General features: G+C 38.6%; 2 protein-coding genes across 3 annotated transcripts in view; one reads left to right on the top strand and one right to left on the bottom strand.

Moving 5' to 3' along the window:
- LOC144071335 (aryl hydrocarbon receptor-like) overlaps positions 1-3593 on the bottom strand; it is a 19236-nt gene extending 15643 nt beyond the window's left edge. The window contains exons 1-5 of the mRNA XM_077596348.1: positions 3429-3593; positions 3127-3211; positions 2167-2208; positions 928-1970; positions 10-170 (exon numbers count right to left, since the gene is read on the bottom strand). The gene's annotated coding sequence lies outside the window, so the exon portion shown is untranslated. The remainder of the gene's footprint in view (positions 1-9; positions 171-927; positions 1971-2166; positions 2209-3126; positions 3212-3428) is intronic.
- Positions 1-15171, top strand: part of sh3bp4a (SH3-domain binding protein 4a) — a 15319-nt gene extending 148 nt beyond the window's left edge. Inside the window, exons 1-7 of one of the 2 annotated variants that reach the window (XM_077596326.1) lie at positions 12-151; positions 6241-6480; positions 7827-8079; positions 8737-11054; positions 13932-14120; positions 14425-14566; positions 14761-15171. In XM_077596326.1, coding sequence (XP_077452452.1) covers positions 7959-8079; positions 8737-11054; positions 13932-14120; positions 14425-14566; positions 14761-14813 — 2823 coding nt within the window. In that variant the 5' untranslated portion in view covers positions 12-151; positions 6241-6480; positions 7827-7958 and the 3' untranslated portion in view covers positions 14814-15171. Of the gene's footprint in view, positions 1-11; positions 152-6240; positions 6481-7826; positions 8080-8736; positions 11055-13931; positions 14121-14424 lie in introns of those variants that run through there. The other variant, XM_077596318.1, reaches the window with a different exon arrangement.

The raw sequence follows: 15171 nt of genomic DNA, 5'->3' as shown, positions 1-15171 counted from the left end.
TTAGTTTACCTTGCGTATTTTGGAGTACGTGGGAGGAAACTGGAGTGCCCAGATAAAGCATGGGGAGAAAATAGCAATCATCCCATTAAAACAATCCTGTTTTTCAGCCCTTCATAATAGCACTAGATCCAAACATGATCAGTTTCTTATGGTGAGTTATTTTGTTGGACCTGCATAAAAACAAATGAATAAAATTTAAAAACAAATGTTAAAACAAGATTTCCCTGCTTCTATTCTAACTTCTGTAAATATTTGTAGTCCAGTGCTTTTTTCTTTTTCTTTTAAAAGGCCACTCTCATCCTGTGTTTTGTATACCCGTTCATGCACAAATTATGATTTGTTTTTCTCTCTCAAGTGTCTTTATCACCTTTTTATAGGGCAGGATTTCAAACTTAGCGGCCCATGGGACAATGTTTTACAGTCTACATTTGACATCCAAATGTAGTAATTAATTAGAGTTGCGATGGCCAATCAAAAAATATATATGAACATTTTTAATAAAATGAACTAATTAAAGGATCAATTATTGAAAAAAATATTTAAATAGTAATCAAGTGTTAGGTAAAAATGAGAAATTCTAAAGAAGCCATGAGTAATAAATGTGAAATTATAAAATAAAATAACAACAAAATAATAAAATAAAATTGTAATAAAAAAAGAAATTACTCAAATAAGTGTAGCCTGTGTCCGGTTGGATTTTCTTTTCTTACTTATTTTATTTTGTTTTGTTTCAATAATCTCATGAAAGAGAATTACTGAATTGAAAATGGCATTGCAATGACATTCCCTTCCACACTGACATTGTATATTGTCACCATCACTGCACAATTGTTAGGTTTCGCATGAGTGAATTTGAATTCTTTAATAAACAACCTAAGATAAACCTCATACAAAACACAGGGAAACAAACAAAAGGCAATCCCATACCAATTTAAGTGGGAAAACGTGAGCAGACACCATGAACAGGACAAAAGCAGATCCAAAGCAGATGATCCAACAAGGGGAAGAAAATGAGAATGAGTTTAATTAGAGGTTGACAAGACTATGAAGAACAGGTGGGTGACATGAGGCTAAGAACACAAGATCACAGCAGCAATTAGTGATCACCAGGACAAGCGATCTGAAGAGAAAAAAAACTCAACATAAACAAAACCCCATAGTAACCCCCAAAAGACTCCAAACTAACAATGAAGAAAGAATTGGAGATTACTTTTTCCCCTAAACTCTGATTAATTTAATCTGTCAAGATTTCTCCAGTGTGAATTTAAGACCATTTTTTCTACTAAACCTCAGAGGCCTCCAACAGCTGGATACACTGATTACTGTTTGCCACACTGTGGTTCTGCATACAACTCCATTATTAATTCACAGAAAGAATAACATTAAATTGACATTTTCAACACAGAAGATACTGATATGTCTTGACGTTGGCAGCTATGGAATCTGATTACCTCTCACATATTAATTTTCTCTTATTAGGTTGGATGGATTTTTATTTTATTTACAAAAGGTATGACGTGTTTCTCTACAGTGAATGTAAAAGGGCAGATCAAATCACAAGTTATTGTGATAGATTCATAGATATACAAAAACTGGTCAGAATATAATTATAATGTTTTGACATATTTTCCCATCAATGTCAGCCAAATATCCAAGAACATTTTCTGCCATTATTTGACTGATAACCAACACAATTTAACTTTAAAGGGACTCTTCTAAGCTCCTATTCCTGTTAAGTGTTAATTCTTTTGATAAACACACATATTTGGAGAATAATGTCCATAATGCTCAATTGAGGCGCTTGCTCCTCTATTTGTATTGAAGTTTTGTATCAGAACAAACTGAGTCGTCATCCTCTTCATCTTGGTTGACCGTCTCATGAGTGACATAGGAGCCCTTTTGTCTGGATCGGTACCACAGCACAAGTGCCATCAGACCGAAAAGGATTAGGAGTGATGCACCAATGACACCTAAAAGAGGAGACACATGTAAAGTACATTACGATACAAGAACTCTTTCATTTGTCATTCAAAACAAAATATTTGATGGTTCTCTGACTACACCCCAATCTATTAAATATTTCAAGAGTTTGACACCCCTTCCAATATTTGCCACTTGCCAAATAACCGTGCACAGAGTGTAGCGCCCTTACTGTATAGCGCTTACCTCCAATCACGGCTCCAATGTTACTGCCATCATTGTCGGGGCCTTCGAATGAGGGAGAAAACACACACACAAATTGAGTCAGAAAGGTGCATAATTAATGACCCCACATCCAGTTTTTATTAACATTATGATGGTTATTTGAATGATTTTTTTTAATTTTGGTTTTAGTCCAAGATCTATTTATAACAATAATTTGGTTGTAAAATCTAAAACATTAGTCATGTTTTTATTCAAGAGCTTACCTACTGACTATGTTATTACTACATGCTGAAATAATATGACTTGTGAGTTCTAAAAATTCCCTGCCACCACCTTACAACTCAGTTGTGCAACAGTATTAAAAACATGCACACATAATACAACAGAACTTTTGCATAAGAGGCAAAATGCTCTGACATGGAAAAAAGAGCAGCTGCTATCAAAGTTACCTCTTATCTCCACGGCAACAGACATTGGGGAATTCATCTTACACAGATAGGACTCTGACATAGGGCTGATTAGACACTCCTTCACTGATGTCTTTAGTAGTGATGTCATTGTTCTATAATTCTAACACCCAATTCAGTATTTTTTTCTTTGTCTTGTCAATTTTATTTCTTGATTTATGATCAAAGAAGTCCCACTAGATAAAAAGCTTTGTTTATTTTATGCCAACCATAAAAACACTTCATGCTCAAGTTACAGCATATAAATATAAGACCTATGATAAATAAGGAGAAAAAGGGGTGGGATTTCAGCAGGTAGTTGAGAAGCCAATGAAAGTGTTCTGGTAACAAAAGCAAACATTTGTGGTTTGTGGTTTCACGGCATGACCAATCTGCTTCAAGTCTTTGTTGACTCTTATAAATAATATTTAACCTAATGTGTTTTTCTTTAACATCGAGATCTCCTTTGACACAATGAAAGTGTTTTTGAGAACTCTGTCACTTTCGAGCACTTTCCTTACTTTTATCCACATACCGATGGTGGGCTTGATCACTACGCTTGGACCCTGCGTTGCTTCCAAGGCGGGAGGTGTTGTAAAAACTGACATCTCTTGAGCAATCTTGACACACAAAAAATACAGATAATTACATTTTGTACATGTTTGATATTAAAACATTGCTTTGAGATTATAAACACAATAAGAAAGTCAAGTGAAGTTCACAACAAGCCTCAGTGTAATTACTTTTCAGGTTGTATATTTTCGTGTTGCATGTGCAGCAGTCAAACTCTCGACAAGATCAATGTGAACAAGGACACAGAACACGACCAAAACTTACCAGTCCAGTGAGTCTGACAGGAACAAATACAAGTGCATGTAGAGACGCACATGCGCACACATATAGATGGGTGTGGTGGATCTGGATCCAAGGCAACTCCCACTGGTGGTGATGCTACTCTTTTAGAGACGTCAACTTGGAATGCAAATAAAAGGCTTTTCTCCTTCCAGTGGTTGAAACAAACTTCCTCTTCTTAAGCTCACTTAAGAGGGAGGGAAATTGAAATGAAAAATAGAAAAAGGAAACTGTCATAGACATTCTCGGAGGTGCTGATGAAGTTGTCGTCATGGCAATGGGTATGTAACTGAACTGGGTCTAGTCAGCAGATTGTATCCATCAGTAGTGGGAAGTTCATTGAACAGTGCGTTTTTCAGGTGTCAATACTATACTTTTTTGTTAGACAAAATTTTACTTTAACTTATGACATTTGAAAGAATATCTTTCTAATTTTGACTCTTTACACTTTGTAAAAATGTATCTCCCTGTGACTTCACTGTGGCAAGGGGAAAAAATGTAAACAGAAAGAAGTGTATGTATAAGTCTTTATCCTGCACCCACTCGGCCTGTGGTTTGAGCAGCTGGTCAAGACGTTTAACTGAGCAAGTGATCTGGATGTCCACTAGAGAGTAGCAATGTGCTGGTTTTATTGATTGAACAACTTTCCCAAGAAGAAAGAGGGACCCTCCTCAGAGGAAAGAATACAAAGGTTTCACAACTTGTTTTAAACCTTTGAAAGTGTCTCATGATAAAAAATCAATTTTTAAATGTGCTCAACAAAACTGAAAATTCATTCGTGAAACACATGCTATAGGGAAGAGAGAAGTATATATCCCCCGAAACAAATGTTGAATTTTCTGGAATTAGATGCAGACAGATACACTGAGTTGCATGGGCGTGTGTGTTGTCAAACACATTACGTTCATAAATATGACAACAGCAGGCAAGTATTTTGAATTGTTCTAGAAATCTTTTTTATTTGTTGCTTTATTTGAGATGTCGCCATTTGAAATGAAAGCTCACCACAACTAAAGGGATATGAAATATAGTGTAACATAGTTTTAATCCTCAATGTGGAATATGCCAATTTAAGAGTATTAATATAATATAATATAATTGATGTAATATAATATAATATAAAATAATATAATATAATGTAACGTAACTTACTATAATATAATATAATATAATATAATACAATATAATATAATATAATATAATTTAATTTAATTTAATATAATATACTATACTATACTATACTATACTATACTATACTATACTATACTATACTATACTATACTATAACATAATATAATTTAATGTAACGTAACGTAACGTACTATAATATAATATAATATAATTATAATACAATACGATACGATACGATACAATACAATATAATATAATATATTATAATATAATATAATATAATATAATATACTATAACATAATATAATATAATGTAATGTAACGTAACGTAACGTACTATAATATAATATAATATAATTAGAATACAATACGATATGATACGATACGATACAATACAATATAATATAATATATGATAATATTATATAATGTAATGTATTATTATTATAAGATTAGATCATAAACATTTTCATAAAGGGTATCCCTTTTCTAAAAAAATAAAAATAGATAAATAAAAGAAAAACACTGATGGCTTGTTGGCACCGAAAACCTTACAATTGACTTCATGCCACAATGCAAATGTGTTCAATCGCATTTTAATGAAATCTATTTAAGAATTTTTGGTCACAACAGAAAACGACTCATGTGCCATACTCCCCTCCTAATCTCTTAATCCTAAAAAACCTCCACTCTCACAACTCCACCCCGATCGGATTAGAGGCTCCTGAATAAGAGTCACTCCCACCTGGTGGCCCATTTATCTAATTCCCTTTTCCAGGTTGGACTCATTGCACCACCAGGAACTGAATGACTCATGGACAGCAGGTTGCACTGCAACTTAAATTTAATTGTAATTCAAATTCAAACTTTATTTCTAAAACTCCTAATTCATCATGTTCTTAAAAGAGATCTGTGAAAAACAGCACCCAATAAATAAATAAATGAATAAACAAACAAATACATGAATGAATAAACAAATACATAAATGAACTAATAAATAAATACATTAATTAATGAATAAATAAAATAAAACACTTTCTACATTCATCGTTTCAATGAAGGCTTTTACTTCCCCTGCCATTGACAGCAATGTACCTTTTATCCATTTGGCTTCAGAAGGTTGACGATAACAGCCAAAAGAGGGGGTTTGCAGTTAATAATAATAGTATTTCAGTCCTCACTGAGAGCTTTAGATATTTGAGGCACGGTAGATACCTCTACGTAATGTGAGTTTTTCGTCTGCGCAGCATTGAAGCCCATCAAACAGTGGCTCTGAATTGGAAACAGAAAAAGCGAGATCTCATTAAGATAAAGGGAATGGGCCACTCAGTGAATTTGTCTCTTTCAAGCAGGTCACACTTTGAAATCCTGCCAGTGAAATTAGATGAAAACCCAACAAGGATGTCTGCTTCTGTGCATTTGAATGAAACTCATTTGTAAATAAGAAAGCTGATTTGAATGTTACTTGGCAGTTTTATCCTTCAAATGTGTCTGGTGACAAACTCTGTGTGCCATTTTGTTTGGTTGTGTGCAATGAGATTGATGTTAAAATTGGTGCCCATATTCAATAGATTGTGTGAAACACTGTATTATCCAATAGGAAAACGCATGTTGATTCTGATCCTATGCTAAAACTGTGTGTGTGTGTATCCATGGCTCCACCCCAGCTCTAACATCAACACCCCCTCATCTCATGGTGCAGTAGCATTCTCCAGTGCAACACTGTTCGAATGACTGAAACTTCTGGACCAGGTAGAGAGTAGCAATTAAAGCTATTCATCTTTTTATTATAGCCTTGAAAAGATATGAATCAAGACAGAGACAAAAACTAAAATATGAGGTGAGAACTAAAGATTATTATGGATTATTAACCCAGTCAAAGTGGACGAGATTTCAACCAGTAACCGGTCAGTTCACATTAATTTCAATGTCTTTTCTTGCTCAGTTCTGAGTATAAACTGTATTCATGCTAAAATATGTTTATTTAAAATGTTTGCTAAACATTATTCAAACTTATTCACACTGTCCATCTAGGTTATTGTGCATATGAGATGTATATTAGAGTAATATGCTGCAGATGTTTTTTTTTTTTATGTTTTAATTTTTGTTTTTTATTATACCGAAAGTTACTAGCAGATTATATATATTATTACAATATTACATTTAACACTCAACTACGGCCATGAATCATAAATTGGTTGATTGCGTGAACTACGCTGATTCTTCTATATACTTTGATTTCCCACAATATACAAAGTCTTGGATTAATTAAACTCCTAATGCCCAAGAATATTGAATATTCATGCCACAGCATATTAGTGAGTATGCCTAAACCCGGCTATTAAAGTCACCTGTTAATCTGAAAATCTTTAACTAGGCACACACACATTGATACTCGCATACACTCAACTCACGCACACACAGAAACACATTCTATCCATTCAGTGGGAGGAAAATTGAACCCTTTGTGGAATTTCTAAAAAAAAAATACATCATAAAGTGGGATCTGAGTAAGAAAATCACAAGACTAAACACAAAGAGTCTAGTTAAAGCAATGAAACAACAACATCCATGCATTTTCAACAGCACTTATCCTCGTCGGCGTCACGGGATCCTGGAGTCTATCCCAGCTGACTTGGGGCGAAAAGCGGACTACAGTCTAAACTGGTCACCAGTCAGCCATAGGGCACACAAGGAGACAGACAAGCAATCATTCATTAATTCATTATCCATACCGCTTATCCACACAAGCGTGGTGGGGGGCGCTGGATTCCAGCTAACCACGGGCACCAGGTTGAATTGGTGGCCAACAAATCGCAGGGCATAACCATTCACGCTCACACTAGTACCTAGGGGCAATTTAGAGTGTTTAACCATGCATGATTTGGGGTTGTGGGAGGGTACCCGGAATAAAAGCCACACAAACCCGAGCAAACAAGCAGGGTCCACACAGGAAGGTCCGAAACTGCGATTGCACTCTCGATTACAGTCAACCATTCGCTCTCATAATCACACCGCCATCGCCGATCTCACGCTGCTAATACTGAAGACATGGGAATCTACCACTACACCATCAATAACTGAAACACAAACAATTACGTTCATATTTTGAAAGTGAATAATACACAGAAACATTCGCAACATCCTGTCTTTGTAGATCTGACATGAGTAACCATTACCTTTCCTTTGCCAATGACATGCTTTCATGCACAAAGTTTACATAAAAAGATGAATAATTACTTTTATTTCTTAGGTTTCCTGGCTAACAGGGAATAAATAAAGACCAAAGGCACCATGGAATATTTCCCAACATTCGAACAATGACTTCTTCCTTCATGTTCAAATAAAAGCATGAAATGACCGGGGGACCCTGCAAAGTTTGGCCATGGCTGCCCATCGAATCATCAGCATGACCAGCAACAATCACTTCCTCCCTCGCTGCAAGTCTGAGGGGATGCTGGTGGATCTTAGTGAGGGGGGACCAGCCGGCCTCACTCAAGTCAGAGGTCAGGATGAACAGTTTGCTTTTAATGCAAATGAAACAACCACAGATACTGACATTAAATGTATCAACTGAGCATTTCCATCCGTTTTCCTTTCTCTACATTGTTGGTCTACATAATATTCAGTGGAAACGTTGTACATATCAACATTTTTAAATATAGCTTTTTTGAAAGATTCATTTGCCAATATATGCTTTACATTTACTGCTTTGCTGGTCTAACTTCATTACTGCTTCGGTGAAAGGCTCGATATGCATTAATGAGATGAACTCAAAATAATATACTTCAATTCAATTATGCATTCTTGCTTATTAAAGTATTTTTAGCACTACTTTGATAGTGAAATTACTGAGTGCGACTTCAGAGGAAATTCCTTTTCGCTTTTCATCCCAAGAAAGTATACATGCAACGCCAGAGGAAACAGTCATTAAAAACTAACATTAGCACCAAGAGAAAAAAGTATGCCAAGGTTGTCTCTATTTTTGTGTTAGAACAGTAGTGAAATTTAATCTCACTGATGTTGACTTAGATGTATTGTTGTAGTTAGAATACATTGTTTAGCTCAACTCCTCACTGCCTATTAGTTTGATGACCGGATACATTTCAAGTTCTACTGTGCATATTGTTCATTTAACTAATGTCAATCTGTTTTGCTTTCAGTGCCTTCGCCGAGTGCCTTCAAACTGAATCACACGGCCTCCTTTGGGGCAGCACAAGAAGTCGTCGCCATCAAAGATTATTTCCCCAGAAGTTTAACCACTCTAAAAATTACCAAAGGAGATCGACTTTTTGTTTTGGACACATCAGACAGCGAGTGGTGGTACGTCCACAATAACAGCGAGATGGGCTACATCCCTGCATCTTGTGTCAAACTGCTCAACTTCAGGAATTGCTCGCTCAGTGACAGTGGAATGATTGACAGTCCTGGAGATGAAGAACAGGGCCTAAAGGAGTTGGAAGGGTTAAGTGAGTGGACAGATGTGACTTCAAAATCTTTTCCGAAAAACTACAACCACCTCTTTTCTGATAGTCCCTTTATTCATCCATTAGATCAGAACTGCAAAGAGCCAATTTCAGCTAAGTCGTCTAATATGATTCTTTGTAACACATTTCCATGTCAAAAAGATGAGCACTTTGATGCTAGTACTGTCAAGTTTAGTGGCCTCAGCAGTTGTCCCAGCCAAGAAGCAGCTCAGCATCTCCAAAGGGATAATCGTCTGTTCAGGAGTAAACGTTCAAAGAGTCTTTCTCAACTCACTGTTCTCCAAGCACAATCAAATCCAAACATTCCCTCGTCTAGTTACTTTACAGGCCTGAAGGCACCCTGCCCAGAGCAGTTTCAGAGCCGAGAGGACTTCAGAACAGCGTGGCTGAATCACCGAAAGTTGGCCAGGTCGTGCCATGATCTGGAATCTTTGGGCCAAAGTCCCGGCTGGGGTCAGACTCAACCGATGGAGACCAGCATCGTATGTCGATTAGATAGCAATGGAGGTGTGGTTCAGCTCCCAGACACCAGTATCACCATGCACATTCCTGAAGGTCATGTTTGCCCAGGCGACCATCAGCTGATCTCCATGAGAGCTTTACTGGATCTTCCTGGAGAGCTCAACAATGATCGTTGCTCCACTGTCAGCCCTGTGGTGGAAATCAAGCTCAGTAACATGGAGACAAAGTCTTTCGTCACATTAGAGATTAAAGTGTCAGTCATGATCAAGAAGGAGTGTAGCACCTCTGCTGAGGTACTTTGTGTTCGGAGCAACTGCAAAGATGGGCCTTACACACCCATTCCTGGTTGCTACATTTATAACGACATGGTCCAAGTGCGTTTGGATAGTCTTGAACCATGCGTCTACGTGGCAGTTGTGGTTCAGTCTTTGTACATACACAGCATGACGGTGTGGGATCACATGCATAGGAAGATAACACTTGGCGTTTATGGACCCAAGCACATCCATCCTTCCTTTAAGACAGTTGTGGCCATGTTTGGGCATGACTATGCCCCTAAAACCCTACTGATGAGCGAGGTGGGTCGCCCAGCTTGCTCCACCCCGGCAGTAACCCTCCAGCTGTGGGGAAAACAAAACTTTATTCTGGAGTTGCCCCAGGACCTTCATGTAGAGCTGTACCCCAATGTCTCCAACTATCAGGTAGTTGCCTGCGATGGCGCTGGAATGATCCAGGGATTCCAGCTCAAACTGGGCAAGGTCAGCCGACTCATCTATATGATTTCATCGCGCGACCCTAATAGCATCTCAGATTTTACTCTCAGGGTGCAAGTCAAGGACACACTGAAGTGCATCCTCACCCAGTTCTGTGTACGTACGCCACAACCATTGCCAAAGTCTGAAGTGAGGATGACCGGCCAGAGGAGATTCTTGAAAAAAAGAGAGGTGGACAAGATCGCCCTGTCGCCATTGGCTGTCACCTCGAAATACCCAAAATTTCAGGACCGCTGTATTACCAGCCTGAAATTTGGCAAACTGATAAAAACTGTAATGCGGCAGCAGAAGAGCAATTACCTATTGGAGTACAAGAAGGGCGATGTAATTGCTCTCCTCAGTGAAGAGAAAATCAAGCTAAGAGGGCATTTGCGCAGTAAAGAGTGGTACATCGGATACTATCAGGGGAAAATGGGCCTGCTTCACGCCAAAAATGTTTTGGTTTTGGGGAAGGTTAAACCCATTTATTGGTCTGGGCCAGACCTGACCACGGTGACGCTCCTTGAGCAAATCCTTAAACCTTGCAAATTTCTTACATATGTTTATGCCACCGTTAGGACAGTCCTGATGGAGAATGTGGGAAACTGGAGAGCTTTTGCTGATGCTCTGGGCTATGGGAACTTGTCACTTAATTACTTCTGTCGGTCTGAGCTGGACAATGAGCCAGAAAAGGTAGCATGTGTTCTGGAGAAACTCAAAGAGGAGTGCACTAATACAGAGAATAAGGAGAGGAAGTCCTTCCAGAGAGAGCTCATGATGGTGAGTAAAAAGACTGCCTAATGAATGTGAGTGTCACTCAGATGATTGTGTTAACACTATCAAAAATGTGAGTGACCCCTATGTAGTAGTAATCCCCAAAACATGTCAACTCAATTTCATACTGCATCACTTCTGTATCAGAAGCAAAACAGTAGAGCCAAAACGTTCAGTATTTGTCTGTCTCTATCAGATACAATTTGTCCAGAGTGTGTTACAATAATTGGGTGCAGTAACATTCGCAACTTTGAACTTTAGCCCGTCTTTCATCATTATTGCCCCATGAAACATTCCCAGCTGTACAAAGAAAATCCTTGTCTAAAAGACAAGCCTCTCATTGTTTTTTTTGTGTTTTCTTTTCTGGCTAAAGAGTGAAGAAAAATCCAGATTACAATTTATTAGCAGCTTTGGCCCAAACCATTTTGCCATATAGAGATGTTCCCATGAAAAACTGTGGGAAGTGATAACTGAGACCACTTCTGGCAAACAAAGAGGGTGGACACACCCCGTGAGCCATGTCATTGCATTATTAAGCAACACATGAATTCTATCTATTATCACCATCTTAAACTGGAGAAATAAGCAACTTTAGCCAATCACTCACATACAGACAGAAAAAAGTAAAGACTAGTCATTCTGTCCACATCTTCTTTGTAGTAAGTGCTCCCCTCTATGGAATATGAGCAGGATGTTTAGGGAGTATTTGACACTGGTCAGGCAGATAGATCTCTTCAAGCGTCAGATTGGGTTACAACACGCAAGAGTATATTAGCAGTGGCTCACAATGAAACACAGTGGCGGTCCGTGCATTTTCTCGTAGCACCTTCAACGAATCAATCCAACCCTCAAAAACTATTTTATGGCCATAAAACCTGGACTGCAGCTACAGCTGCGACAGATAAAAAATAATCAATAAATCTATGCCCAAAAATGGGGTAAAATCCACTTCCTAGCAGCATTTAATGATTAAATACAAATACTGGAGCTTTTCAGACATTACAACCGGGCCAGGGGGGTGATTTTCCCGGGAAAAGACAGCGATGAACGTCAATGGCGTACGGCAAACATTGCCCGAAAATGGGGTAAAATCCATCCGAAAACAGCATTTATTGATTAGATACAAATACTGGAGCTTTTTAGACATCAGAACCAGCCCCGAAGTATCATTCCCCCGGTAAAACGACAGCAATGAAGGTCGATACGTCCATATACGTCCACACGCGAAACTGCAAAAATTGCACTAAAATGGGGTAAAATCCACTTCCCAGCAGCATTTATCGATTAAATACAAATACTGGAGCTTTTCAGACATTACAACCGGGCCAGGGGGGTGATTTCCCCGGAAAAAGACAGCGATGGACGTCAATGGCAAAATGGCAAAAATTTGCACTAAAATGGGGTAAAATCCACTTCCCAGCAGCATTTAGTGATTAAATACAAACACTGGAGCTTTTCAGATATCAGAACCGGGCCCACAATTGAAATATTATTTAGGAACATAGCCATATTTTACTCACCAAAAATCCTTTTTAACTGTACACAATATCCATCCTCCTTTCTTTCTTCCTTCTTTTCTAACGCCATCGAAGCTAATGCTGAAAGTCGAGCCTGTCCTGTCGTATTTCTGGTATAGTCCGTCTTGAAAATGGCTTTAAATCAACACAACAATATATTTGCTTGTGCAGCTAGCGCCAGATACAGTTTGGTAGCTAATCATAGTTGGTGAAAGCGATGACGTATCCCTACGCCTGCGACAAGGCAATGATGTATCCCTACGCCTGCGACAATACATTGTGGTGTTGCCAACTCGAAATCTGATTGGTTAAAGCAATAGTTTTATCGACGCTTGTTTAATGCAGCAGAGCCCGCAGAACTGATTGTGAAGGCTTTGAGGCAGATTTCTGACCCTGGCAACAAATAATGGCTGAAATGTGACTGGTTAAATGCTTCAATATGAAAACACACATCTGGAAGCAGTGCAACCAGGGGGAAAAGCAATGAAAGGAAGCTAACAGACAATTTGAAATTATTTAATAAGTATTGATGGACAAAATATAATATATGATTCAGATATTTCTTAGGCCAGCAGAGAAGGCCTTGAAGCCCCTGACGGCCCACCACTGATGAAACATGACAAAAATGCCCTTTTATATGTGTATTCTAACAAGCATCAGATGCTGGATAAGACCATCTAGAATTGAGCACAGTTGGAGTTAAGTAGGCATCTTAACACCTGTCCAGACATCTATCTGGCGCATTGTGCCGATGGTGTGCATGAAAATTGTAAATTGACTGGTGGAAACTTCTATCACCGTCCTTCATAGTATGAACTCCCTGATCTTTTGTTTTCAAACTGTTTCCTGTTTCCCTTGACATCTTGCTCAACTATCCTTCCCAGCTTAAATTACACGACCGTCCTAAACAAAGCTCTTTCGTTGCATGTGGGGCTATTGTGCTTATGCCGGGGGCTGAAGCCTTGTGTACAAGTGCACGTATTTGTCCAGCTATATTTAGACTCAAGCCTTCATGCAGCTTAAATCAGCAGATGAGGGACCGCATGTTAGAAGGCCACTGTTCTGCTTGGCCAGGTGGCAGAAGGAGACGGGGCTAGGGAGGACTGTGGGTTTATGTGAGATAAATGTCACCTGACCTGGTGGAGTAAATGTTACCCGACTGCCTGACATTTTCAAAATTAGAGCTGCAAATAGGGGGAAATTTCAGGTACATATAGTTCCAAGACATTTTCATGAGAAGCTAGACAACAAAAAATGCCTAATCTATATATTGAATAAAAATTCCCGGAGTTTTGCAACCCTATCTTTAAACTCTATTATGTCACATTCACGTGTGTTTGCTGACCCCTACCTCTTACTCTATAAGGCCTTGCTCAAGATGGATTGCCAGGGTCTGGTTGCCAGATTGGTTCTGGACTTTGTCCTGCTGACTACGGCAGTCGAGGTGGCATCCCGGTGGAGGGAACTTGCAGAAAAACTGGCCAAGGTGTCCAGACAGCAGATGGAGGCTTACGAGGCACCGCATCGTGATAAAAGTGGTGTACTGGACAATGAGGTGAGCTGTTTTTGGCATTCAGGTTGCACATCAGAAGTTGCATTAAGGCTTTTTGAATACTCAACATCGTGGAAATGATTTACGCAACCAATAATGTCACGGTAAGTAGTAGGCTTGAAAAAGGGGTGGAGGGAGATTTTGTAAAATAGCTTTTTTTCCCATTCCAATTTGATAAAACTTAAGATTGGAAAAAGAAGAAAATCAGAATCCACTTGGCATGTTTGACCACAACTAAGCTTTGTTTAAGCTCTCAAAAACACATTTCTAAATAACCTTTGTTCTTCCACCATGAACTGAAACTCAGTCAATGTGGAAACCAGCATATGACTTCCTGTTGACCTGGGCAGCGCATGTAGGGGACAGCTACCGTGATGTCATCCAGGAGCTCCATGTAGGCCTGGACAAAATGAGGAATCCCATCACCAAGAGGTGGAAGCACCTGACCGGTACGCTTATTCTCGTCAACTGCCTCGACATCCTCCGAAGTGCCGCCTTTTGTCCTACTGGCTATGGTGACTTTGCTATCTGAGTTGCACTTTTATCAAATGACCATTCCCATTCAAACATTTGCTCTCCATCATCCTGTACCCATGGTCAGTTCCACCAGTCCAGTATTTTTTTTCTTTTCTTAACTCCTTAGGCTCCAGGTGGGGATACTTTTCCTCAGAGAGGATTGATACACAGCAACTCTAAGAACCTTTTACTGTTTCTTTTTTTTTCTTTTTAATTGAAGCCAATTCATCAAGCAGATATTCAGGGACCTGCGGAACTGCCCTCATTATTGTAGGCATAAACCATACATTTGGGGAAGCTAACAATACAAGAATGATTTTGAGGGGGGAAAACAAACAAACAAACAAAAATACAAGTGTGATACTTAACATAGAAGTAGTGCATGAGAACATTGGGAATTAAAGCCAAAATTATAATGATAAGGTTCCTTAAAATCATTTTTCAATTGTTGATTGCGAGATTTGTATTTCTTCATTGGGTTTTTTGTTCATTTATTGCTGCGTTTTTTTTCGCTTTTAATTAAATGACTTAAGTAAAA

This window comes from Stigmatopora argus, chromosome 1 (genome assembly GCF_051989625.1).
Source record: "Stigmatopora argus isolate UIUO_Sarg chromosome 1, RoL_Sarg_1.0, whole genome shotgun sequence".
Taxonomy (NCBI): Eukaryota; Metazoa; Chordata; class Actinopteri; order Syngnathiformes; family Syngnathidae; genus Stigmatopora; species Stigmatopora argus.
The sequence above is the reverse complement of the archived record's forward strand: the minus strand, read 5'-3'. Positions and strand labels throughout refer to the sequence as shown.